Source organism: Tupaia chinensis, unplaced genomic scaffold (assembly GCF_000334495.1).
Source record: "Tupaia chinensis unplaced genomic scaffold, TupChi_1.0 Scaffold000634_1, whole genome shotgun sequence".
In the NCBI taxonomy this organism is placed as follows: domain Eukaryota; kingdom Metazoa; phylum Chordata; class Mammalia; order Scandentia; family Tupaiidae; genus Tupaia; species Tupaia belangeri.
In genome coordinates this window covers 1,026,542-1,054,130 of record NW_006160154.1, presented here as the reverse complement: position 1 = coordinate 1,054,130, position 27,589 = coordinate 1,026,542, and the positions used below count along the sequence as shown (strand labels likewise).

Genomic DNA, 27,589 nt, shown 5'->3' with positions numbered 1-27,589 from the left:
ACCAGGACGCCTGCGGCGCGGAGATTCAAACGAGTGGCGGGTACCGGGTTCATTGAGGTGGCGTCTGTTCGCGTCTGGTATCTGCTCAGCTGTTCTCAATCATGGATCCAATCCGGAGTTTCTGCGGGAAGCTGCGATCTCTGGCCAGCACTCTAGACCGCGAGACGGGCCGGCTGCAGCGAGCGCTGGACGGAGAGGACAGCGGTGAGTGCGGCGGGCGGTCCGCTGCGCTGGGGGTGCTCCGCTGCGCGGGGGGTGCTCTGCGGCTACCGGCGCGCCAGGGTCTGGAAGGGCGTCGGGAAAAGAAAATGGGCGGGCTCTCAGACCTTTATTGACAGTGGCCAAAAGTGCCTCGAGGGATCCGAGGAGGGGATGTTGCGCGTGTCGAAATGATATAGGCTCGTCGTTAACTTAGCCCTGGGGGTTCCAAGTGCCACCCTTTTATGATTTCTTTTTAGGACCCCCTCAAGTGTGTCTTTGTATCTCTTTTTAGTTCCGTGTAGGACCACAATGATCTCCTTAAATAATGAAAGTAGCACTATTATTCTGTTGGGAGGAGAGGGAGCGGTAATTATGAATAACAGTCTAAGAGGACAGATTGAGTTAATGATACATACACCAATTTATACTCACATGCTTTCAAGTAACAGATAGTGTGTGCTTGTCAATAAAACAAAATAAGTTTATGGCCAGCAGTTGGCGCAGTGGTTAAGGTGCTGGATTCCCACCTGGCCCACACTGTGGTTGGAGTCCTGAGGCGGAGGCGGAGGCGGGGGCTTGAATATCACACCGGGTATGTGTGCGCAGATGCCCAAAATACCCAGAGGACTACGGAGAAGGGACTGCGGTGTGGCCATGGGGGCCGAGGCAGGATTTCTCGATTTCCCTCTCTCTGTTTCCCACCAGTACTGGCGCCCTGTGGCAAAAATAAAAAATAAAATAAGGGGGTGGGTGGGTGGCAGATGGCATAGTGGTTAAGGCTCTGGACTCCCACATGATTGAGCACTGTTCGATTCCCAGACCCCAAGGCTTGAACACCCCCGTCGCTTGTGCGTCGGTGCCCAAAATCCCAGGAGAATGGAAGAAAAAGGATTGCAGCATGGCCATCCCCCATGACGGGTCATTTCTTACTTGCTGTCTCTTGTGTTTCTTTCCCATGAGCACATTATAGCAAAAATCTAAACAACAACAACAAAAAGATAAGTAAAAAAAAATAAATAAACAAAATTAAACAATTTCTTTTAGAATGCAGCAATTCAGCATTGTTCTTTCGTGTCACTCAAATGTTCCACAGTTGGCAGTAAATAAATTTTTTTTTTTTTGAGATTTTTTTGAGAGTTTTTTGCTATAGGGCGCATGCGCTCCCCAGACAGAGAGAGACATAGAGACAGAAAGCAAGAAATCACCCCTCATGGGTATGGCCACGCTGCAATCCCTTGTCCTCCATTCTCCTCTCGGGATCTTGGGAACACACGCACACGTGCCCAGCATGAGTTTAAGCCACAGCCACCGGGATGCGAACTATATTCGACTACACGGGAGTCCAGCGACATAGCCATTACGCTAACTGCTGGTCCCTGTCTGTGTGTCTTTGTAAAAACAATATATGTACATTGTAGGAAATTTGTGATATGGAAAAGTAGAAGAAAAAAAGAATATTCTTTATGATCCCACCGTCAGAAGACACTATTACTACTATTAGGTGGCTTTTCCAAAACTCTTATTTTAGGGCTTTTGGTTTTGTTTGAGTTTGTTCATGTAATTGAGATAGTACTATAGTGGATACAAAATTTCATTAACATTTGAATTCTTTTTTTTTTTTTTTTTTTTTAGAGGTTTTTTGCTTTGGGGTTTGAGCAAGAAGAGGTTTTTGCTATAGGGCATGTGAGAAATCACTCCCTAGGGGGGATGGCCATGCTGCAGTCCCTTCTCTACTCTCCTCTTGAGATCTTGGGCACGCATGCACATGCACCTGGCGTGATTTCAGGACTTGAACCGTGGTCAAGTACATAGGAGTCCAGCCACATAGCTATTATGACAACTGCTGGTCCTAACATTTTTGGATTCTTGATTATATGCTGAATTACTTTCCACGAAGTTTGTGCTAATTTATCTTCTTAGCAACAAGTTATTTCTGCACAAACTGCATTGGGGGATGGGGGGGGTTACAAAAAAGTGAAAATAATTCAATTACTGGCTTATATGTATTATAGAAAATATGAAATTGTAAGTAGAGAAGGTGATCACAAACAATTTCACCTTTATGATCACAGTAATGAATCATTAAGCTGGTTGACATTTAAACATCTTTGAAATATAATTCACTCACCATAAAATTCGCTCTTTAAAGATATAATTCAGTGGGTTTTGTTATATTCAGAGTAGTGTAACCATGGAAACAAAAAGTTTGTTTCATCACCCCTTAAGGAAAACTCGGTGTCTTTTAATAGTCATTCCTCATAACCTCACCCTCACCCCACCAACTTTAGACACCCACTAATCTTATTTTTGTGTCTAAATTTGCTTATGTATTTCGTATCAATGGAATCATATGCTAGGTAGTCTTTTGTGGTTAACATATTTCACATAGTATAATGTTTTATAATTTATCCACATTGTAGCATGTATCAGTAGTTCATTCTATTTATTGTTAAATAACTTTTAAAAATATTTTAGATTTTCACTGTAGGGTGCTTGCCAAATACAGAGAGAAGAACAGAGAGAAAGCAAGAAATCACCCCCCTGGAGGCATTCTCTTCTTGGGATTTGGGCATGCACGCACACATGCCTGGCATGAGTTTCAAGCCACCCAGTCAGTGCTTGAACCACAGCCAGCCATGTGGGAGTCCCATGCCTTAACCACTACACCACCTGCTGGCTCCACTGAGTAATAGTTTATGGCTACACCACATTTTGTTGGTCTGTTGATCAGTTAATGGACACTTGTGTTGTTTATATTTTTGGCTACAATAACTAATGCTGTAGTAACATTCATATGCAACTTTTTAAAAATAATTATTTAATTTTATTTTTTATTATTATTTGTTAAATTTGCTGTAGGGCACATGTACTCACCAGAAAGTGAGAAAGCAAGCCGCCTGATCCAGGACTCAAACTGCAGTTGGCCATGTAGGAGTCTAGTGCCTTAACTACCATGCCACTTGCTGGCCCCCATATGTAACATTTTTTTTTAGGAGAGATTTTTGTTATAGGGCATGTGCACTCGCCAGAAAGAAAGAAATCACCCCCCAAGGGGATGCTCACGTTGCCCAGAATTCTGGGCACGCACGTACATGTGCCTAGCATGAGTTTCAAGCTGCCAGATCTGGGACTCAAACTGTGATTGACCACGTGGGATTCTAGTAAGTCCAGTGACCTAGCCATTATGCCATCTGCTGGTCCCATATGTAACTTTTTATGTGAACCTGTTTTCAGTTCCTCGGATATATTCTTAGAGGTGGAATTGCTGGGTAAAATAGTTACTCTATGTTTAATTGTTTTCTAAAGTGACTACATCAGCAATTATCGAGGGTTTTAGTTTCTCCACATCCTCACCATCCATCATTTAGTATTGATGATCGTTATTCTGATGGGTATGAAGCGGAATTTCACTGCTTGTTTATATATTTTTTTCAATTGCTGGAGGGCACACGGGTCTGCCAGAGAGGCAGGAGAGGGAGAAAGTATCCCTCAGTGGGATATAGTTACCCCACAATCCCTTTTCCTCCATTTCTCCATCCTCTTGGGATTTGGAGCACACATGTACATGCACCTGGTAGGTTTTTCCCAGATAGGATCCAGCTCACTTTAACCATTAGGCTACAGAGCCAGCCCTCATCATGATTTTGATTTGCGTTTCCCTAGTGAAACTTGAACTTTTAACAGATGAAAGGAGAGGGAGATCTTCAAAGAAGTGTCCTGGAAAAGAGAAGTATAATCCTTTTAAAAACTTTTCTTTTCTTTCCTTTTTTTTTTCCTGTTGAGCATGTACACCACTGGAGAGAGAGACACAGAGAGAGTGAAAATGAGAAATCAGCCCCCAGTGGGGATGGCCATACTACAGTCCCTATTCCTACACTCTCCTGTCAGGATTTTGGGCACCTGTGCACATGTGCCTGATGTGCGTGTTGTTGGGTGATTTTTGTTTTGTTTATGCCATAGGATGCATATGCCTCCCCAAGAGGAGCAGATAGACAGTGAGAGGGAAAATGAGAAATCTTTCCCAGGGGAATGGCCACACTGCAAACCGTTCTCCTTCATTCCCGTCCTGGGATTTTGGGCATGCATACATGTGTGCCTGGAGTGATTTTTAAGCCTTCAGGTTTGGAATTCAAACCGCAGTCGACCATGATACAGAGCCTTAACCACCATGCCACCTGCTGGCCCTAAAACTATTTTTATGTCGTGTATATGACCAATTAATGACAAAGGTGATAGTAAATTTGGTATGGGATTTTTTTTTTCAGTAAGTGATGCCAAGGCAGTTGGAGATCCATAGAGAAAAGAAGAATGGATCTTGATCCTTACCTCAGACCATACCAAAAAAATCACTTTTAAACTATTGTAGCTCTAATTGCAAAACATAAAACTATAAAGCTTTTAGAAGAAAACATTGACATAGTTTTTAAAAATAGGAAACAGAAAGTGCTCGTCATAGAAGAAAAAATAATAAGTAGGGACTACATTAAGGTAGAGAAACTCAAAATTAGAATGGAAAGGCAGACTGTAGAGAGGAAGAAGATATTGTAGTACTTATGTCTAACAAAAGATTTGTATCCAAACTATAGAGTTCCTACAGATTAAAGGGGAAAAGGCAATGAATGCAGATGAAAAATGAAAACGTCTTAAATTGACATTTCAAAAGAAATTATCTTCCAAAGGCCATTACATATGTGAAAAAAAAATCAACTTCATTAGTCATCAAGGAAATAGAAATTAAGTCCCAAAGCAGTATAATTTTATATCCACCAGGATAACTAAAATGAAAAAGAGAAAAATACCAAGGATTTGCAAAGGTGTATAATAAATGGAATGCTCGTGCACTGCTAGTGGAGTGTAACTGTAACAACCACATGGAAAAATTGTTTGGAGATATCTACTATAGTCGAATATATTTATAACCTATAACCCAGCACTTTTTCTAGGTTTTCAGCATACAGAAATGTAAATATATTGGCACCAAAGACATGCTCTAGAAAATTCCAAGCAAGAGTATTTATAGTAGTCTCAAACTAAATAAAATTGAAAGTCCATCAACAATAGAATCGATAGATAGGTTTGACTGCACACCGTGAAATACTATATAACAATGAACATAGATGATAGATGAGTATTGGGAGAATGTCACAAAGAATGTTGAATGAAAGAAGACAACCACAGAAGAGTGCGTACTTTATAAGTAAATTAAGGTTCATGAATAAGCAAGAACTTCATGGGGTTAGAAATCAGAGTAATGGTTATTCTTGGGGGTTGTGCAAGATGGTTTCCAGAGTTCTAGTAATGTTTTCTTCCTTCCATCCCTCTCTTTCTCTCTCCCCATTTCTTCTGAAGGCTATTTATACAGGTAGGTTCACTCTGAAGTTCATCAAACTATATAATTATGGTGTGTTTATTTTTCTGTATGCATATTATAGCTCAATAAAAGTTTAAAGAATGGCCTTAACACTTTTCTTAGCAATTTGCAGGATATAAATCATAAATATCTAAAGAGCTTTCAAATTCTAAGAAACTATACTGATTTTTAATTTTTTCTTCCTTCTTTTCCTTGTATATATTGAACTTTTTCATTTTCAATATGCATATTAAAGATGTTGAAGATTATCCAGTGAGAATTTTGCATGACCTTTATTCAGAAGTTTGGACTCTAAAGGTATCATTCTTACAAAATTAATTTATTATTTTTCTGTAATGACTAATTTTTTTAACCTAAATACACTCAATCAGAAGTTAGAAAAACTCTAATATACTCTATTTCCTCATAAAAGGGTGATGTCAATATTCTTCTTGATAAAGCAAGATTGGAAAGTCAAGAAAGCATTGGTTTCATTAAGGCAGCGAAAGTAATGATGAAAAAAAGTTCAACAGATATCATGAAAATAAGAGAGTTTTTCGAGAAGTATGGATATAATCCACGTGCCAAGATAAATTCAGGTTTGAATAACTTTCATTTTATAGCATTTATTTTAGTATTAAAGAGAGAAGACAGCCATGATAGTCTTGGCCATGATTTTTATTCTTTGACATTCTGTGACTGTCATTTGGTTAACATCTATTCAGCACTCACTGTGCTGGGTGCTGTGCTCATCAGTGGTATGATATCAGTACAGTTCTTGCCCTTCTTTCCAAAATGCTAGGTGAGAACACAATGCTAGATGAAACAGTTCTTTGAAGTCTTTAAATGAAAAAGTATAAGATAAAAGGACATGACTTAGGATATATCGTTTCTTGTCAGCTTTGCCAACAAATAGCTGAGAGACCTCAAGGCATGCTATTTTGTTTTACTTGTTCTGAGCCCTCTTATGTAGACTGAGAGTTTTTGGCTATACAAGTTGAGTAGCCCTTATCTGAAATGCTTGGGGTCAGAAATGTTTCAGAGTTTGGGTTTTTTTTCAGATTTTATAAATATTTGAATATACATAATGAGGTAATCTTGGGATGGGTTCCAAGTCTAAACACAAAATTCATTGATGTTTTATATACACTACACATAGTGTGAAGGGAACTTTAATAATATTTTTGTATTGCAGTGTTTGCATTGCATTTCATCCCGCGAGGTCAAGTATGGAATTTCCCACTATGCTGTCACATCAGTGCTCAAAAAGTTCTAGATTTTAGGGGCTAGTAGGTGGTGTTGACCTATGTGGTCAACTGCGCAGTCAAGTCCCAAACCCAGCAGCTTAAAAATCTCACCAGGCATGCGTATATGTATGTGTGTGCACATGCACACGTGCTCCCAAAATTCTAAGAGGAGACTGGAGAAGAAGGGATTACAACGTGGCCTTGCCCCTGGGGAGTGATTTCTTACTTTTTCCTCTCTGTGTCTCTATATCTCTCTGGCAGACATTCACCCCCTATAGCAAAATCTCAAAACAAGAAAAGAAAAAGTTATAGATTTTGGAGCATTTCGCATTTAGAGTTTTCAGATTAGGACTCTCTTATCTGTATGAATTGACAAAGTCCTTTTTCAGCTCTAACATTTTAATTAAAGGTAGGATGCCATAGTGGTTTAGAATTTGGAGCCAAGACTGGGCACAGCAATATTATGTGCCTAAGTCCTAGCAACTGTGGGGGGCTGAACCATGATGATCACAAGCTTAAGGCTGGCCTGGGCAATATACCCAGACCCTGTTTAAAAAGACGCAAGTGGGGGCCAGCCATGGATATAGTGGTTAAGGCACTGGACTCCCACGTGGCTGAAGTGGTTCAAGACTCAGATCTGATGGCTTGAAAATCATGCTGGGTGTGTGTACACATGTGCCCAAATTCCCAGGAGGAGTATGGAAGAGAAAGGATTGTGGTGCGGCCATTCCCCCAGGAGTGATTTCTCATTTTCTCTCTCTCTGTCTCTCTTTGACCAGCATAAGTGCCCTATAGCATAAACAAAAAATGTAAAAAATCCAACAAACAAAATAGCTATATTGTCTTCAGTAAGTTACTTAAGCTTGTAACTTAGTTTTTCATTTGCAAAGTGATCATACTTTATATATCTACCTTATGAGTTTGTATAAGGATTAAATTAATTTGCTTAGAGCAGTGCATGGCATGTCAATCACTGTGTTAACCACTGTTGTTATTGTTATGCCCAGACCACTGAATGACTATATTTTCAGCATACATCAGTGTCTTTATTATGAAATTGATCTTTGTACATAAATAAGACATTAATTAAATTTAACAAATATTGAGGGCATGTGTAGAAGGTATATTGAGTAGTCCACATGGGATAATAGAAAGAATTCAGCTGACTTTGGTGTGAAAGAACTATGGATTCAAATACTGCTTCTCCAGTTATTAGGTGTGTGACCTTTGGATAATTTCTCGAAATCACTTTTTCCTCAATTGTGAAACAGGGATAATATCTTCCTGTGGAGTTGTGATGATGGTGATGATTTTGTTTTATTAATCTCATCAGTGATAGCCCTGTAATAAATTCAGTAATGGGTTTTTGCAACTTTTGTATCATTCCTCAGAATTAACAGAAAGGGCAATGCCAAAACAGGACTCAGTGAATCAGAGGGTCTCCAAAGTGTCTCTAAAACACCATGATATCAAAGTATAAAACCTATTAATGGTTGAGAAACTATGTATCTTTCAAGTGGTCTCCTATTATTTCTCTTAGCTTTTAATAATAGGCATTCCAGTCTGACCTAGGATAAAAATTAATTTTTATACAGATAACTTTTTATTTAGGCATCTAGAAGTTAAAACTCTTAAATAATATTATATTTTATGTTAAGTCTAGAATAGTTCATGCTACACTGTAATTAATGTCATAAAATGATAGAATAGTTTCAGAAAATATTAAGAGTGGTAAGTCACAGTAACTGGAGAAGTAAGGAAATTGGACTGTAACTTGGGAGTGTCAGTTTTTCATCTTTTAATACTGTAGTCTGCTTTCCTTCTCTATTGTATCATAAAGATGGGATATGGGCAGACAAGAGGAAGATGACCAAAATTTACTGGAAGGACTTGAAATGAAATTTAAAGAATTAAAACTTTTGCTGATGGGAGAAATTTCATATGAAGCTATTTTATGTTGTTTGAGTAAACACAAGATTGTCTATGTTGATAGTTGACAAGAATTTTACCTCTGATTTTTTTCTTCCTAGTAAATGAGCAAGAAGTCATTGCTTCTACCCCAGAGTTGGCCAAGTGTGAGAATTTTCAAAAGCCTGATGTGAAGGATGATCTGTCTAATCCTCTTATTCCAAGCAGTTCTGTTTCTGAGAAGTCGCCACGTAGTCCACAACTTTCAGATTTTGGACTTGAGCGATACATGGTATCACAAATTATACCAAACCCTCCACATGCAGTAAATAACCATAAGGAAGAGCCTAAAACTGTAACCTCACCTACCATACAATCACTACCTAAAGTACTAAAAACTCCAACACGTGCACTAAGGATGGATGATTGTGAGTGTGTAACTCCTAAGTTAGAGCAGTTTGGTATCTCTGAATATACCATGTGTTTGAATGAAGATTATACCATAGGCCTTAAATATGTGAAGAAGACTAAAAGGTAAGTAACTTTTCTAAAAGGCACATTTTAGCTAACTTTAAAGATTTTTTACATTTGAGTTTTTTCCTAGAATAAATATGATGTTTCAGACAGTATCTTTTCTTTAAAATGTTTTCAGATACTTTTCAAACTTCCCTGAATTACCAATTCCATCAGTAAAATGTGAGTTATTGGTTTCTTTAGATGAGAGTCTGTAGAAGGAATGATAAGATCTGAAAAAAGATGGTATTTGTAGGAATAGAAAAGGGAAGATACAGGGATACAATCAGTACAGATCTGTGACTGATTTGGTATGGAGGCTTGGAAAGAGAGGAGGATCTAAAATAAACCCCACATTGCTGTCTTGTTGCCTAGGATGTGCTAGGGAAAACATCTAAGGTAAAAATGTAGCATGAGGGGTTCGGGGATGGAGCGATATGTTTATCTGTTGACTTTAAGGTACCTGTAGACCTTTCTACTGCCTCTTAAACTTAAGTATTTTCATAGTGAAAGCTCAGTGATGAATTCAGGGCCATACTACAAAGATTTTGAGGGTGGTTAGCATTAAAATGGTAGTTAAAGTCATAAAAGTTATAATGAAAATACCACTCAAGCAATATCTAAACATAAATCTCTAGCTTTAACAACTATTATTATTATTTCTTCTTGCCAGAGGACGTGTGCACTTGCCAGAAAGGGACAAAGAGAGAGAGGGAGGAAGCACTCACCAGTGGAGCACGGTCACGTGATGGGAGAAATTTCATATGAAGCTATTTTATGTTGTTTGAGTAAACACAAGATTGTCTATGTTGATAGTTGACAAGAATTTTACCTCTGATTTTTTTCTTCCTAGTAAATGAGCAAGAAGTCATTGCTTCTACCCCAGAGTTGGCCAAGTGTGAGAATTTTCAAAAGCCTGATGTGAAGGATGATCTGTCTAATCCTCTTATTCCAAGCAGTTCTGTTTCTGAGAAGTCGCCACGTAGTCCACAACTTTCAGATTTTGGACTTGAGCGATACATGGTATCACAAATTATACCAAACCCTCCACATGCAGTAAATAACCATAAGGAAGAGCCTAAAACTGTAACCTCACCTACCATACAATCACTACCTAAAGTACTAAAAACTCCAACACGTGCACTAAGGATGGATGATTGTGAGTGTGTAACTCCTAAGTTAGAGCAGTTTGGTATCTCTGAATATACCATGTGTTTGAATGAAGATTATACCATAGGCCTTAAATATGTGAAGAAGACTAAAAGGTAAGTAACTTTTCTAAAAGGCACATTTTAGCTAACTTTAAAGATTTTTTACATTTGAGTTTTTTCCTAGAATAAATATGATGTTTCAGACAGTATCTTTTCTTTAAAATGTTTTCAGATACTTTTCAAACTTCCCTGAATTACCAATTCCATCAGTAAAATGTGAGTTATTGGTTTCTTTAGATGAGAGTCTGTAGAAGGAATGATAAGATCTGAAAAAAGATGGTATTTGTAGGAATAGAAAAGGGAAGATACAGGGATACAATCAGTACAGATCTGTGACTGATTTGGTATGGAGGCTTGGAAAGAGAGGAGGATCTAAAATAAACCCCACATTGCTGTCTTGTTGCCTAGGATGTGCTAGGGAAAACATCTAAGGTAAAAATGTAGCATGAGGGGTTCGGGGATGGAGCGATATGTTTATCTGTTGACTTTAAGGTACCTGTAGACCTTTCTACTGCCTCTTAAACTTAAGTATTTTCATAGTGAAAGCTCAGTGATGAATTCAGGGCCATACTACAAAGATTTTGAGGGTGGTTAGCATTAAAATGGTAGTTAAAGTCATAAAAGTTATAATGAAAATACCACTCAAGCAATATCTAAACATAAATCTCTAGCTTTAACAACTATTATTATTATTTCTTCTTGCCAGAGGACGTGTGCACTTGCCAGAAAGGGACAAAGAGAGAGAGGGAGGAAGCACTCACCAGTGGAGCACGGTCACGCTGCAATCCCTTCTCCATTCCTTCATCCTGTGGGATGGGGTACAAAAACATGTACCCAATGTGTTTCTCAAGCTCCTGGGACTAGGACTCAAACCACAATAGGCCATGTGGGATCTGTTTCCCATTGCACTGTGGGGCCAAACTATTATTTGGATTTTGCCATGTGGGAATGTCCAGCACCTCAACCACCACACCACCTGCTAGTCCCCAGTATAATAATATTTATTATAGCCTTATTTATTTATTTGTAATAGTGGAAAATTTGAAATAATCAAAATATCAATAACAGAGAAGAGCTGGTTAAATTATGGCATGATATCAAAGCCAAATATGGTAAAGAACATGGTATATTTGGTTATGTACAAAATTTAAACTGTTCTCCTGTAAAATATTTAAACAAACACAAAACAGGAAAAGTTTTTATAATACAATAAAATAATATTTGCACATACATATTACATATATATAATAACATTTTTAAAAATTTGCTAGAGGTCATGTATGCTTGTTGTAGTAAGAGACAGAGGGAAAGTGAGGAAGCATGCCCCATGGGAAATAATGATCACACTGCGATCCCCTCACCATTTCCTCCTCCTTTGAGGTTTTGGGTTTGTACATATACTCACCTAGTGTGTTCTCATGCCAGTAGTTCTGGGACTTGAACTACACAGTTGGCAGTGTGGGATCCAGCCACCTTAACTACTACTCCACTAGCTGACCCAGTATTTTGAAAATCTGTATACATCAATTAATGACAAACACCTGAATTTGAAAAATGAGTAAAGGACATAAGTTAACAATTAACAAAAGAAGAAACACAAATGTCCAATAAGCATATGTTAAACATATTTACTCCACAAGTAAAGAAATTCAACTAAAATGAGATATTATTTGTTACCTTTCCAGATATTTGTATTTTATGTCCAGGTTTTAACTAGGCTCATTAAAATAAGAGAGATAATATTGAGTCTTTTAAAAAGTCATGACAGGGACCAGCAGTTGGCGTAATGGCTATGTCGCTGGACTCCCACGTAGTCGACCACGGTTTGCGTTCCGGACCCGGTGGCTTAAAACTCATGCTGGGCGCGTGTGTGTGCGTGCCCAAGATCCCGAGAGGAGAATGGAGGAGAAGGGATCGCGGTGTGGCCATCCCCCCTGGGGGGTGATATCTCGCTTTCTGTCTGTCTCTCTGTCTGTCTCTGTCTGTCTGGTGAGCGCACACGCCCTATAGCAATAACCTCTCCAAAAAAAGAAAAGTCATGACATATTTTTCTATACAAAAAGTGACCCAATGTTTAAAAAGACAGGTTATATGTAACACTGAGGAAGACATAAGAAAATACACACTTGGGGCCAGCAAGTGGCATTGTGGTTAAGGGCACTAGACTCCCACATGACCGACTGTGGTTTGAGTCCCAGACCTGGCAGCTTGCTCTCTCACTCCCTCACCCCCCCCACCCCTGGTCAAATCAAAATAAATAAAGTTAAATAAAACAATTCTTAAAAAGAAGATAGGCACTTTTATAATGTAGATAGGCACTGATGAAACTTCTGAAGAGATAATTTGCATTGTATGTAAAACCTTTATGAAATTTTTCATGAAGACTTGAATTCAAGGGAACTAATCAGAAAGTGTGGAATGGTGTGTGTATATATATATAAAATACTATGATTTCATTTATTTGGAAAAACAGGAAATAATTAAGAGCACATAGATAAAAAGTTAAAGTATTAGGGCCAGCAGGTAGCATGGTGTTTAAGGCGCTGAACTCACATTGGATGACTGTGGTTCGAGTCTTGGACCTGGTAACTTGAAAATTATGTGGCATCAATGTACATGCATGTCCAATTTCAGGAGGAGAATGGATTGTGGTGTGGTCATCTCCCTTTAGGGGTGAGTTTTCACTTTGCCTCTTACTATCTCTCTGTCTCCAGAGAGTGCACATGCCCTATGGCAAAAACAAAAACAAGTAAAAAGTATTAAGCAAACTAAGAAGATACTAACCTCTATAGGGCAGATAAGGGTACCCACTTGAGAAACTTCCATAGAGGGTTACAGGTACTAGTAGTATTCTATATCTTAAGGCAGATGGATACTGAGTATATTGACATTAATTTTTCAATTCATTTTAAATTACACATTGTATATACTTTTTGGTATATGTGTCATGCTTTATACACATACTTTTTAAAATGTTTATACATGATGTTAAGGGCAGCATGGTTCATTTTGTTTTAGTTCAAAGCAGGAAACTTATAAGTGAAAAATCCATTTTAATCCATTTGGTAGTATTCAATACTTCTCTTTATAGCTGTATTCCAAACATCTATATAGTTAGGTAGAATAATCTTAATAAAATGTCTTTTAAAAAACAAATGACAGATTTTTAATCTATATCTCTGTACTGGTTATAAAGTTCCAGTTTGTGATTTTGAAGTGATGAGCTTTACATTTTGTATATTTGAACTAGTGAGTTGAACTTATAGCTTTTCTTTAATAAGTCAGAGGTTTTTAATTCACTTCTCTAGGTCAAGACTATTATCAATTGATAATATAAACATTTTTTTAACTTTTTTGAGCCATGGCTATATAATATATATGTATATATATGTATATATATGTATATTTGCATTGTTCATGAGTCTTGGGTGTTGTAGTCTATAAAATAAAACTAAATGTTAGCCCAGACTTGATGATATATATATATAGATATAGATATAGATATAGATAGATATAGATATAGATATAGATATATATAGATATAGATATATATATTGGTACCAGCAGTTAGCATAATGGCTATGTCGCTGGACTCGCATGTAGCCGACCGCGGTTTGCGTCCCAGACCCAGTGGCTTAAAACTCACACTAGGCGTGTGTGCGTGCGTGCCCAGAATCCCGAGAGGAGAGCAGAGGAGAAGGGATTGCAGCGTGGCCATCCCCCTGGGGGGTGATTTCTCACTTTCTGCCTCTCTGTCTCTCTCTGTCTGTCTGGCGAATGCATGCGCCCTATAGCAAAAACCTCTCAAAAAAAAAAAAATATATATATATCATCAGATAAAAGTTTCTTCCTAGAGGTCTGATGTTAACTTTTTTAATGCTTTTATTCCCTATGAATCACACCAGTGAGGAGACTGTAGAAACAGAAAGTATGGCCAATGATAAGTTTTTGGCTACTCCTGGCCCCATAATCCAGCAGATGGAAAAAAGTGGTGAGTATAAAAATGAAGGTACTTCTCACTTATATACTTTCTAGGTTATATAAAAATTTTTCTATCATTATAAATGTTCGAATAGTTTTCTATATCTTTTAATTGATTGTTTTTAATCTTTTTAAAAAGAATTTTTTTATTTAACTTAAGTTATTATTATTTTTTTAATTTGACCAGAGAGAGAGAGAAGTGAGAAAGTAAGTGGCCAGGTCTGGGACTCAAACTGTGGTTGGCCATGAGGGAGTCTGCGTCTTTACCACTATGCCACCTGCCAATCCTTGCTGTATATAATTTGTAACATTGAATTATATTAAGTACTTTTTCATTCAGATTCAGCACAATTTTATCTAAAAGAAAGACAAAGTTTTCTGGTTTAGCTTGAACCTATTGACTTGAGTTATGCATTTTCTTTTTTACATAAACCACATCCAGAATACATCAGCTACCATTTAAAAAAAAAAGTCCAATAACAAAATTTTAGGTGGTGTTGGAACCAGCAAATGGCATAATGGTTATGTCGCTGGACTTCCATGTACTCAACTGAGGTTCGAGTCTCAGACTTGGCGGCCTAAAACTCATGCTGGGCACATGTGCATGCGTGCCCATGATCCCAAGAGGAGAATGGAGATAGCACTGTGGCGTGGCCATGCCCCCTGGGTGGGTGATTTCTTGCTTTCTGTCTCGCTGGCAAGTGCACCTGCCCTATAGCAAAAAATATCTCTCTCTCTCAAAAAAAAAAAAAAAGTTTATGTAGTGTTTTCATATTTGCCCCAGCAAACAAAACACATTGTTTTTTGTTTTTTAAACATTTTAAAATCCGGAGCCAGCAGGTGGTGTGGTAGTTAAGGTCACTGGACTCCCACATGGCCAACCATGGTTCAAGTCCTAGATCTGATGGCTTGTTTTCTCACTCCTCCCCCCCAACCACCCCATCCCTCTCTGGTCAAATTAAAATAAATAAATAAAGTTAAATAAAATAATTCTTTTAAAAAAAATAATAAAATCCCAGAGTTACATGATTGCTTTGAATAAATTTTTATGATCATATCAGATCTATACAATTTTTTTTTTTTTTGAGAGCTTTTGCTATAGGGCATGTGCACTCACCAGAAAGAGAAACAGAAAGAGAGAAATCACTCCTCAAGGGTGATGACCACGCCGCAATCCCTTCTCCTCCATTCTCCTCTTGGGATCTTGGGCATGCACGCACACGCGCCCAGCATGAGTTTCAGCCACCAGGCCCAGGACTCAAACCACAGTTGACTACATGGGAGTCCAGCGACATAGCCATTATACCAGCTGCTGGTCCCTGATCTGTACAAATTTATTGGCAAATTTTAAACATGTCTTCATCAAGTCCTCCAAAGTTTTGGACATATTTTCAGAAAAAATCTCTTTTTGTATATTACATTAGTAAATTACATTAATAAATTAACAAGTAGTGCTGGCGTAAACAGGTTTAAAGAAATATAAATGACTCGTAGTAAGTTTATAACCAGCTTATAAAAAAAGAGCATGATTATATTAAAGAATAGCTGATTTTTAAAAAATACATTGAACCATCACTTCATACCATACTCAAAAATAAATTTCCAGTGGATTGTAACTTACTTACTTACTATTTATTTATTTATTTATAATTTGCCAGAGGGTACATACACTCACTGGAGAGAGACAGAAGAAACAGAGAAAATGAGAGAGCACCCCCTAGGGGGGGTATAGTCATGCTGCAATCTGTTCTACTCCATTTCTCCCTTCTTTTGGGATTTTGGACATGTGTACACACATGGCCCCCATGTTTTTCAAGCTACTGGGTCCAGGACTAGATCCACTTAGTCAGCCATGTGGGATCCAGCTGCCTTAACCACCATGCCACTGGTTGGCCCAATTATAACCTATTTAGAAATGAAAAATAATATTTATAGCTTCTGAAGTGGGATAATTTTTTTAAAAGAATTGGTCATTTACTAGAATCTTTCAGTACATTCTAGGCTTTGTATTTTATGGAGAGAATGAAAAGTTTGGTTTTATCCATTTGTAATTTGGTTAAATGGTAGTTTCTTAATAGTTTCTATTGTATTTTTGTTTGGCTATTTTTATCCCTTGGACCAAAGTTATCTTTATTACCATTTTCATAGTCCATACCTATTAATACTTAATAATTTATGGCTTTTTGTATTTACATTGCTTCAGATAGCTCACTCATCCCTTCAGGGTTTAGTTTTCTTACTGAAGTAGTTCTTTGATATGGTATATCTTTTTTTTTTTTTTTTTTTTTGGAGAGGTTTTTGCCATAGGGCACGTGCGCTTGCCAGACAGACAGAGAGAGACAGAGAGACAGAAAGCGAGAAATCACCCCCCAGGGGGGATGGCCACACCGCGATCCCTTCTCCTCCATTCTCCTCTTGGGATCTTGGGCACTCACACACACACGCCCAGCGTGAGTTTTAAGCCACCGGGTCAGGAACTTGAACCGCACTCGACTACATGGGAGTCCAGCGACATAGCCATTATGGTAACTGCTGGTCCCTGATATGCTATATCTTGTCTCTGTGAAATAATCTCTAATTTTGTATGTCTGATAACAACTTTTTTTCTCACTCATTCTTTTTTAAAAATTAATTACTCAGTTTATTTATTATTGTTGTTATTTTTAAGTTTGCTATAGGGCATGTGTGAATAGCGAAGAAAGACAGAGAGAGGGAGAGGGGGAAAGTGAGGAAGCAAACCCCCAGATCTGACACTTGAACCGTGGTCAGCCATATGGGAGTCCAGTGCCTTAACTGCTACCTGCTGGCCCCGATTTATATTTTCATCAACAGTGTTCGAGTTCCTGTTTCTCCATCATTTCTAGCTCTTGATTTTTAGACTTAAAATATTTTGCCAGTCATAGTGTTTTTCTAGCATACTTAACTTTTCTATTTTCTAAAAGATTTCATTGATGATAATACTATGTGCTGTACATAGCAAATGTCAGAAAATACATTGAACTCTCTGTTCCAGTACTCCATTCTTCCATCCTTACTAATGTTACACTGTTCTTTATTACTCTAGCTCCTAAAGTAAGTCCTCATGTCTTGGAAAACACATGACTTCCTCTCTCTTCCTACATCTCCTTTTTCTTCAGAAGTTGAATCATTTTTTCCAAAAATTATTTCTTAATAAATTTATCTATAGTTATTGTGTCCTCTTTGTTACTCCTGTGAAAAACATCTTTCTTGGGACCAGCAGATGGCATAATGGCTACGTCGCTGGACTCCCATGTAGTTGACTGCAGTTCAAGTCCCGGACCTGGTGGCTTAAAATCACACTGTATGCATGTGTATGCATGCCCAAGATCCTGAGAGGAGAATGGAGGAGAAGGGATTGTGGCGTGACCATCCCCTGGGGGGGTGATTTCTCACTCTCTGTCCTTCTGCCTCTCTGTCTTTCTGGTGAGCACATGCGCCCTATAGCAAAAACCTCTCCAAAAAAAGAAAAGAAAAAGAAAATCATCTTTTTTTAAGGACAAGCCATGGTAAGGCACAGATAGTGGCACTGCTTAGGAGGCTAGAAGCCACATGGAAGGCCTAGGTTTGGTGCCTGAGCCAATGTGAACACACTGGGTGCAGCTGTGTGTGTCTGTAATTCTAGTTAATTGAGAGACTGGGTCAGGAGGATTGCAAAAAGAGCAAGACTGTCAATAATACCTATCTCTGACTCTGTCCCTTTCATTCTCTTCCTTTCTCTCATATGAGGAAATATATATATAAATATATATATAAATATACATCTTTTTCCAAATTATATTTTGAATAGTTTGTTGTACTTGTATTTATTATATAACAAATATTCATTATTGTGTATTGCTTTTGCACTTTGTACTGTTGTCAGACTTTTGTTAGTATTAATGATAATTACATATGAGAATGTGACAGTTATTAAAAATAAAGCACACAGATTATATTGGCAAAGTTTGTAACTCTGAACAAAGATTTCAATTTTATTTTTATGCTCCTTTGTGTATCTTCTAGGTGCTGAGTATACAAATTCCCCCTTGGCACCTACATTCTGCACTCCTGGTTTGAAAATTCCTTCTACAAAGAACAGCACAGCTTTGGTAAATTTCCATAAAATTAAAAGATCTAATTTTTGTCTTAATAATTCAGATACTTTCACACTCAAATAGTCTAATAGATTAATGCAGTATATTTACATTACATTTCTGAGCAATTTACTAGCACAGATCAAGAGCATTAAAATTTTTTCATCTGGACCAGCAGATGGTGTAATAGTTGTGTCGCTGGACTCTCATGTAGTTGACGGTGGTTCAAGTCCTGGACCTGGCAGCTTAAAATTCATGCCAAGTGGGACTGGCAGGTGGCATGATGGTTAAGGGTGCTGGACTCCTAGATGGCCCACTGCAGTTTGAGTATCAATCCTAGCAGCTTGCTTTCTCACTTTCTTTTTTTTTAAAAGAATTATTTTATTTAACTAACTTACTTTCTTTTCTCTCTTTCTCGCTCTCTCTCTTTCTCTTTTTCTCTCTCTCTTCCCCTCTTTTGCCCCCCTCTCTCTTCCCCCCCTCTCTTTCCCCCTCTCTCTCTTTCTCTCTCTTTTTCTCTCCCTCTTTCTTTCCTTCCTTTCTTCCTTCCTTCTTTCTTTTCTTTCTTTTTTTTTTCTATTGGACCAGAGAAGGACAGAGAGAGACAATGAGAGAGGGAAAGTGAGAAAGCAAGCCAAATCGCCAGGTCAGGGATTCAAAACACAGTCGACCATGTGGGGAGTCCAGCACCCTTAACCACCATGCTACCTGCCAGTCCCTCTCATTTTCCCTCCCTCTTCCCCTCGCTGTGTCCCTCTCTGGTCAAATTAAAATAAATAAAGTTTTAAAAAAACCTCATGCCAAGCACACGTGTGTGTGTGTGTGTGTGTGTGTGTGTGTGCACGTGCACGCCTAAAATCATGAGAGAAGGGATTGCAGCATGGCTATCCCCCCAGGGGGTGATTTCTTGCATTTGTCTTTGTCTCTCCAGCAAGTACATACTCCCTATATCAAAAATCTCTCTAAAAAATAATTTTTTTTTCATCTCCTTTATGTCTCAGTTATTTTCTTTTCGAGAGGTTTTTACTATAGGGTGTATGTGCTTGCCAGAAAGACAGAGACAGAAAGCCAGAAATCACCTCCCAGGGGGGATGACCACACTGCAACCTCTTCTCCATTCTCCTCAGGATCTTGGGCACACACGCACACATGCCCAGCATGAGTTTAAGCCACCGGGCCTGGGACTCAAACAGTGGTCAACTACATGGGAGTCCAGTGACATGGCCATTATGCCAATTGCTGGTCCCAAAAATTTGCTTTAAAGGCAAATTGGGACAAAGATTTATACCAAGGATGATAGAAGGGAAAGAACAGTAGTATTTGTAAGAGTGAAACATGAGGAACAGTATCAATAAATGATAGAGGAGGAAAAAAATGCAATAAGGAATATCCGTGATGTGTAACTATCATGTTTTGAAAAACATGAGAACATACAAGAATATTTTCATGGACAACTATGTATATATATGTATACTCTGAAATATAGGTTAAGAAAAAAATGGATAGAAACACACTAAAATGTGGTTATCTTTGGAGGATAAATTTATGGATTTTTTTATGTTTTTTTTTTTCAATGAACAGATTTATTATAATCATAACCTATCCTTTTTTTAAAGTCATTATGAATACTTAAGATAACCAGTACTGGGACCAGCAGTTTCTCTTTTTCTCTCCCTCCTTCCCTCCTTTTCCCCCCTCTCTCTTCCCCCCCTCTCTTTCCCCCTCTCTCTCTTTCTCTCTCTTTTTCTCTCCCTCTTTCTTTCCTTCCTTTCTTCCTTCCTTCTTTCTTTTCTTTCTTTTTTTTTTCTATTGGACCAGAGAAGGACAGAGAGAGACAATGAGAGAGGGAAAGTGAGAAAGCAAGCCAAATCGCCAGGTCAGGGATTCAAAACACAGTCGACCATGTGGGGAGTCCAGCACCCTTAACCACCATGCTACCTGCCAGTCCCTCTCATTTTCCCTCCCTCTTTTTCTCGCTGTGTCCCTCTCTGGTCAAATTAAAATAAATAAAGTTTTAAAAAAACCTCATGCCAAGCACACGTGTGTGTGTGTGTGTGTGTGTGTGTGTGTGCACGTGCACGCCTAAAATCATGAGAGAAGGGATTGCAGCATGGCTATCCCCCCAGGGGGTGATTTCTTGCATTTGTCTTTGTCTCTCCAGCAAGTACATACTCCCTATATCAAAAATCTCTCTAAAAAATAATTTTTTTTTCATCTCCTTTATGTCTCAGTTATTTTCTTTTCGAGAGGTTTTTACTATAGGGTGTATGTGCTTGCCAGAAAGACAGAGACAGAAAGCCAGAAATCACCTCCCAGGGGGGATGACCACACTGCAACCTCTTCTCCATTCTCCTCAGGATCTTGGGCACACACGCACACATGCCCAGCATGAGTTTAAGCCACCGGGCCTGGGACTCAAACAGTGGTCAACTACATGGGAGTCCAGTGACATGGCCATTATGCCAATTGCTGGTCCCAAAAATTTGCTTTAAAGGCAAATTGGGACAAAGATTTATACCAAGGATGATAGAAGGGAAAGAACAGTAGTATTTGTAAGAGTGAAACATGAGGAACAGTATCAATAAATGATAGAGGAGGAAAAAAATGCAATAAGGAATATCCGTGATGTGTAACTATCATGTTTTGAAAAACATGAGAACATACAAGAATATTTTCATGGACAACTATGTATATATATGTATACTCTGAAATATAGGTTAAGAAAAAAATGGATAGAAACACACTAAAATGTGGTTATCTTTGGAGGATAAATTTATGGATTTTTTTATGTTTTTTTTTTTCAATGAACAGATTTATTATAATCATAACCTATCCTTTTTTTAAAGTCATTATGAATACTTAAGATAACCAGTACTGGGACCAGCAGGTAGCTAAATGGTTACATTGCTGGATTCCTACAGTCGACCACAATTCGAGTCCCAGCTTAAAACTTGCATGGGGGCATATATGTGTGCATACCCAAAATCCCAAGAGGAGAATGGAGAAGGGATTGCCATGTGGTCATCCCCCTCAGGGAGTGATTTCTCACTTTCTGTCTCTCTGGCAAGTGCATATACCCTATAGCAAAAAAAATCTCTCTTAAAAAATAAAGACAAGACAACCAATTCCGTAGACTACAAGTAGTAACTAGGGGTAACCAATAGAGTTTTCCATATTGGAAATATTCAGTTATCTTTGATACTAGGGACTAGCAGTTGGCGTAATGGCTATGTTGCTGGACTCTCATGTAGTCAACAGCGGTTCGAGTCCCAGACCTGGTGGCTTAAATTCACGCTGGGCATGTGTGTGTATGTGTGCCCAAGATTTGGAAAGGAGAATAGAGAAGGGATTGCAGCGTGGCCATCCCCCTGGGGGATGATTTCTCACTTTCTGTCTCTCTGTCTCTCTCCGTCTTTCTGGCGAACACACACGCCCTATAGCAAAAACCTCTCCAAAATAAAAATCTGTGCTGCTCCAATATGGTAGCCACTAATCACATGTAGCTTTTGAGCACTTAAAATGTAGCTAGTGCAGGGCCAACTGATGAGGTGGTAGATAGATTGGCTGGATCCCATGTAGCCTACTGCAAGGTTTGAGTGTTGGACCCGGCAGCTTGAGCCACACCAAACACGTGTGTGCATTCCTAAGGGATTGCAGTGTGGTCATGCCCTTTGGGAGGTGGAGGGGCTTTCTCACTTTCCTTCTTTATCTCTCCGGTGAGTGCATGTGCCCTACGGCAAATTGAAAAAATTAACAGGGACCAGCAAGCATATGGTGTAATGGTTATATCACTGAACTTCCACGTAGTTGACCGTGGCTCAAGTTCTGGACCCAATGACTTAAAACTCAACCCAGGCAGGTGTGCGTGTGTGGAGAAATCTTGAGAGAATGGAGGAAAATGGATTGCAGTGTGACCATTCCCCCTGTGGGGTAGGGATGACTTCTCACTTTCTGTCTCTCTGTTTCTGTCTCTCCAGTGAGCGCAAGCACCCAATAGCAAAAATGTCTTTAAAAAATAAAAATAAAGTGGTTCATGTATCTGAGAAACTAATTTTTACTTTTTAAAATTAATTTATGTTATCCATTCAAATATCTAGTTACCTGTCTCCTAGTACTTGCCATTACAATTATCCAACTCCTGTGTTTCTGATCATGTGGACAGCACCCTAGTGACGTGGCCCTCCTAGCCTCTCTTCATTAACTCTGACCCTAGGGAGATGAGTAACTTACCCAGTTGGTCAATTTAGCATGAATAAACTGCATGCTAACGTTAACTCAGATCTACTTTCTTCTTGGGAGTGATTCTGCCTGCTGAGGATATGTGGTAACTTTTGCTCATCCATGTTGTAACTCAGCTGGCCCAGTTTAGTGTTGCCTGAGTCAGGATGGATGAGTCCACCTAAATCTGAGGTTTAGTCAACAAGTCATTGAGTTCCTCCATTAAGCTTTAACTCACTCAATCTTTAATAGTAATTAAGGTAATATTTTATCTTTCACATGTCCTTTGTTTTGTTTTGTTTTGTTTTGTTTTCCTCTTTCATTTAGAACTTGTTATTTTATTTAGAACTTGATCAGGGAAGGGGAAGGGGTCATTTGGGGCCTACTTAGAGACTCCAAAAGAACTAATAATTGACTAACAATTTTTATTTACTACATTACTTTAACTATCATAATTTAATGATTTTTTTTTTATTCAATAGGTATCCACAAAGCACCCATTATCAAAAACAAATAGTTCATCAAGTGATTTGGAAGTTAAAGATTGTACCTCGTTAGTTTTAAATTCAGAGGAGTGCTTTGAGAATTTTGCAGATCCCTCTTCTCCTACAGTTTCTTCTTATGAAAATCTACTCAGAACACCTACACCTCCAGAAGTAACCACAATTCCAGAAGATATTCTCCAGGTTATTTTTCCAAACTATTTCTTTCTAATATTCTTTTAAAAATTAGATATTTATATAAAAACCTGAAGGTGCATATAAACTATCTTATTTAACCAAGCTAATGTGCTACTTTTGGTACTGAAAAAAAAATCTAAATTCAAAGCTTCTAAGACCACCTGGCTTGGGTTCTTCTAAGCAGAGGAAAAGCTAGTGGCTACATATTTTCATTTTGACAGTTAGTGCGTAGGCATATGGCAGTCTTCACAACCTTTCTAGAAGTCTCCCAGGCTTATGGAGAGTCATGGATAAACTAGCTGGGTAAATACCAAATGCCATTGGAACTGATTCATCCTCAGTGTCAATAAAGTATTTCTTTTTCTGTCTTTTTCGTAAGAGATATAATTTGGGTGAGCCAGGACCTGCAGGTGGCATGGTGTTTAAGGCACTAGACTCCCACATAATTGAAGTGGTTCAAGTCCAGGACCTGGCAGCTTAAAAATCATGCCAGGTACATGTGCATGAGTGCCCAAAATCCCAGGAGAAGAAGGGATTGTGGTATGGCCATCCCCTGAGGGGGTAATTTCTCACTTTTCCTTTCACTTTCTCTGTGTCTTTTGGGTGAGTGCATGTTCCCTATGGCAAAAACCTAAAGAAAAAAGGTATAGGAAGGAGCATCTGTATCTTCACAGGAGTTGATTTTTCTTGTATTTAGTATGTCATATTCTTTATTATCCATGAGTGAAACATTGCTGCTATTTCAGATTCTCATACCGGCATAATTTACTCAAAAGTGCATTGCTACTTGTTTCCATTAAACCTCTGTTAGTGCATTTCTGGCTCTAAAAATCAGACCTTCACATCCAAGTTAAGTTTCTGTATCTTTTCATTGCTGTTGAATAGCTGTAGGCATTATTTTAAAATTTCAGAGTGTTTTAAATAACCCATATTTTAAACTTTCCATGAGTTTTCTTAAAGATTTTATAATCTTTCAAATTGATATTAGGTTGTTCGTGTGACTTGATAAAAAGGAGTTTGCTTTTTGTTTCAGATTTTGTCAAAATACAACTCAAACTTAGCTACCCCAGTAGCAGTTAAAGCAGTGCCTCCCAGCAAAGGATTCCATAAATATGAAAGACAAAACATCCAAGATGTTGGCAACAAAGAAAACTGGTGAAAGTGAGTATCTTACCATTCTGAAGGAAGTATGTGTCTTATTTGAGGAGGATATTTAAAATTAAATTTTGACTGGTAGTAAAAAAAAAAAAAATTGACATTTGCCAGCTTAGATTAATAACATAATGTTTTGATATAGAACTTATGATCCCTGAGTCTCAGACTTCCACATGATCAAGTTGGATATTACTGGGAATCTATTCTCAACCATTCTATAAGTATAAAATATATAGCCATAGTATCATTTGTTTTGACTTTAAATTTTTTATTTGTATCTGTTTACAGCTATTCTGGGATCCATCCATTAAAGAAACTGGACAGGATTAAATGAAAGCAAAGCTCGACGTATTTTGTTATTCATAGTCTCCTCTTTCCTTCTTCTCACTGCTGACAAGTTTTTATTTTCTCCTCTTGTCTTCCAGCTTTTGCACTGTGTTGGGTTCATCGTCTCACCTCAGGTTCTGCTAAGCAGAGGAAAAGCTAGTGGCTACATATTTTCATTTTGACAGTTAGTGCGTAGGCATATGGCAGTCTTCACAACCTTTCTAGAAGTCTCCCAGGCTTATGGAGAGTCATGGATAAACTAGCTGGGTAAATACCAAATGCCATTGGAACTGATTCATCCTCAGTGTCAATAAAGTATTTCTTTTTCTGTCTTTTTCGTAAGAGATATAATTTGGGTGAGCCAGGACCTGCAGGTGGCATGGTGTTTAAGGCACTAGACTCCCACATAATTGAAGTGGTTCAAGTCCAGGACCTGGCAGCTTAAAAATCATGCCGGGTACATGTGCATGAGTGCCCAAAATCCCAGGAGAAGAAGGGATTGTGGTATGGCCATCCCCTGAGGGGGTAATTTCTCACTTTTCCTTTCACTTTCTCTGTGTCTTTTGGGTGAGTGCATGTTCCCTATGGCAAAAACCTAAAGAAAAAAGGTATAGGAAGGAGCATCTGTATCTTCACAGGAGTTGATTTTTCTTGTATTTAGTATGTCATATTCTTTATTATCCATGAGTGAAACATTGCTGCTATTTCAGATTCTCATACCGGCATAATTTACTCAAAAGTGCATTGCTACTTGTTTCCATTAAACCTCTGTTAGTGCATTTCTGGCTCTAAAAATCAGACCTTCACATCCAAGTTAAGTTTCTGTATCTTTTCATTGCTGTTGAATAGCTGTAGGCATTATTTTAAAATTTCAGAGTGTTTTAAATAACCCATATTTTAAACTTTCCATGAGTTTTCTTAAAGATTTTATAATCTTTCAAATTGATATTAGGTTGTTCGTGTGACTTGATAAAAAGGAGTTTGCTTTTTGTTTCAGATTTTGTCAAAATACAACTCAAACTTAGCTACCCCAGTAGCAGTTAAAGCAGTGCCTCCCAGCAAAGGATTCCATAAATATGAAAGACAAAACATCCAAGATGTTGGCAACAAAGAAAACTGGTGAAAGTGAGTATCTTACCATTCTGAAGGAAGTATGTGTCTTATTTGAGGAGGATATTTAAAATTAAATTTTGACTGGTAGTAAAAAAAAAAAAATTGACATTTGCCAGCTTAGATTAATAACATAATGTTTTGATATAGAACTTATGATCCCTGAGTCTCAGACTTCCACATGATCAAGTTGGATATTACTGGGAATCTATTCTCAACCATTCTATAAGTATAAAATATATAGCCATAGTATCATTTGTTTTGACTTTAATTATTTTATTTGTATCTGTTTACAGCTATTCTGGGATCCATCCATTAAAGAAACTGGACAGGATTAAATGAAAGCAAAGCTCGACGTATTTTGTTATTCATAGTCTCCTCTTTCCTTCTTCTCACTGCTGACAAGTTTTTATTTTCTCCTCTTGTCTTCCAGCTTTTGCACTGTGTTGGGTTCATCGTCTCACCTCAGCTCCTTCCACCACACTGCTAAACTCTGATCCTTGCTGCTGGAGCCTCTAGAACTACCTGACGGTGTCAAACTGTCCTGTCCATCCAGCCGCATATCTTCCAATTTAAATACAACTGAAAAGTAATTAAGTTCGTCATAGTGCTCTTGGAGAACTTAAAAATTCTAGCCAATGGGAAAAGTAAGGGCCTAGTGTACTGTGCAGACAGGCTTAAAATTTGAGAAAAAACAATATTGCCAAGTATCCTGATGGGTGCTTTAAAGGATTCGTTTTGGGAAATGAGATGCAGTAAAGGTTCTCTCTTCAATGATTGAGCCTTGAAAGTCAAATGGAAAACCTGTTATGTTATGCTCTATTTTGTCAGAAAACTGTCCCCAAGACAAAACTTGATTTACTTACTCCTTTTCCTAGGAATTACTATATAGTTTTTCCAAAATAAAATGTAAAATAACCATACTTACTTTCATTTTCAAGTAAAGCTCTAGTCAAACTTATTTATGTTGACAACTCTAAAATTTATATCACCTTTTTCTTTTGCTGCTTACCATCTGTGTATATAAATCCACAGAACTGGCCGGGACTGCTGATGGAGAGAGAGAGGTATATTTAAAGTGTATTAAATACTATGGAGGAATAAGGCAGAGTAACCTAGCAAAGAAGATTGAGAAGAGGCCAGTAAAGTAGGGAGAAAATATTTTAAGAGTGACCAGTTCTGTCAGTATTGCTAAGAGTTCACGAAAAAAGGGCAGAGAATTCACCATCAGATTTGGTTGATATTGTTGACAACACTGATTAATTTGGATGGTGTGAGCAATAATGACAGATGTAAAGAATTATTTATTGAATTTTATTTATTATTTTTGTTTCTAATTTGACCAGAGAGAGAAAGGAAAGTGAGAAAGCAAGCGTCTGGGACTCATACCATGGTTGGCCATGTGGGAGTCCATCCCCTTTAACCACCATACCACCTGCTGACCACTAGACAGCTCTTTTGACCAGTTTTGCTAAAGAAAGGAGAGAAATGGGGCAGCAGCTAGAGAGGGATATGGAATGAAAAGAGGGAATCAAAATGATTGCCTGTGAGGGAACGCCACTTGTGTGATAGCCCCTCAAATTCAGTTAGTCTA

General features: G+C 38.1%; 1 protein-coding gene across 2 annotated transcripts; it reads left to right on the top strand.

Moving 5' to 3' along the window:
- The first annotated feature begins 24 nt into the window (after positions 1-24).
- On the top strand, positions 25-25,019 carry SKA3 (spindle and kinetochore associated complex subunit 3). Of its 2 annotated transcripts, XM_006159513.2 has the most exons (9): positions 25-204; positions 5,808-5,869; positions 5,985-6,150; positions 8,829-9,240; positions 14,336-14,421; positions 18,435-18,520; positions 23,206-23,409; positions 24,437-24,564; positions 24,984-25,019. In XM_006159513.2, the coding sequence occupies exons 1-8, from the start codon at positions 102-104 to the stop codon at positions 24,560-24,562; spliced, it is 1,245 nt and encodes a 414-aa protein (XP_006159575.1). In that variant the 5' UTR covers positions 25-101; the 3' UTR covers positions 24,563-24,564; positions 24,984-25,019. The 2 variants fall into 2 exon arrangements, with proteins under 2 accessions (XP_006159575.1, XP_027631956.1); XM_027776155.1 differs by lacking the exon at positions 5,808-5,869 and having other exon boundaries at positions 87-204.
- Positions 25,020-27,589: the final 2,570 nt, after the last annotated feature.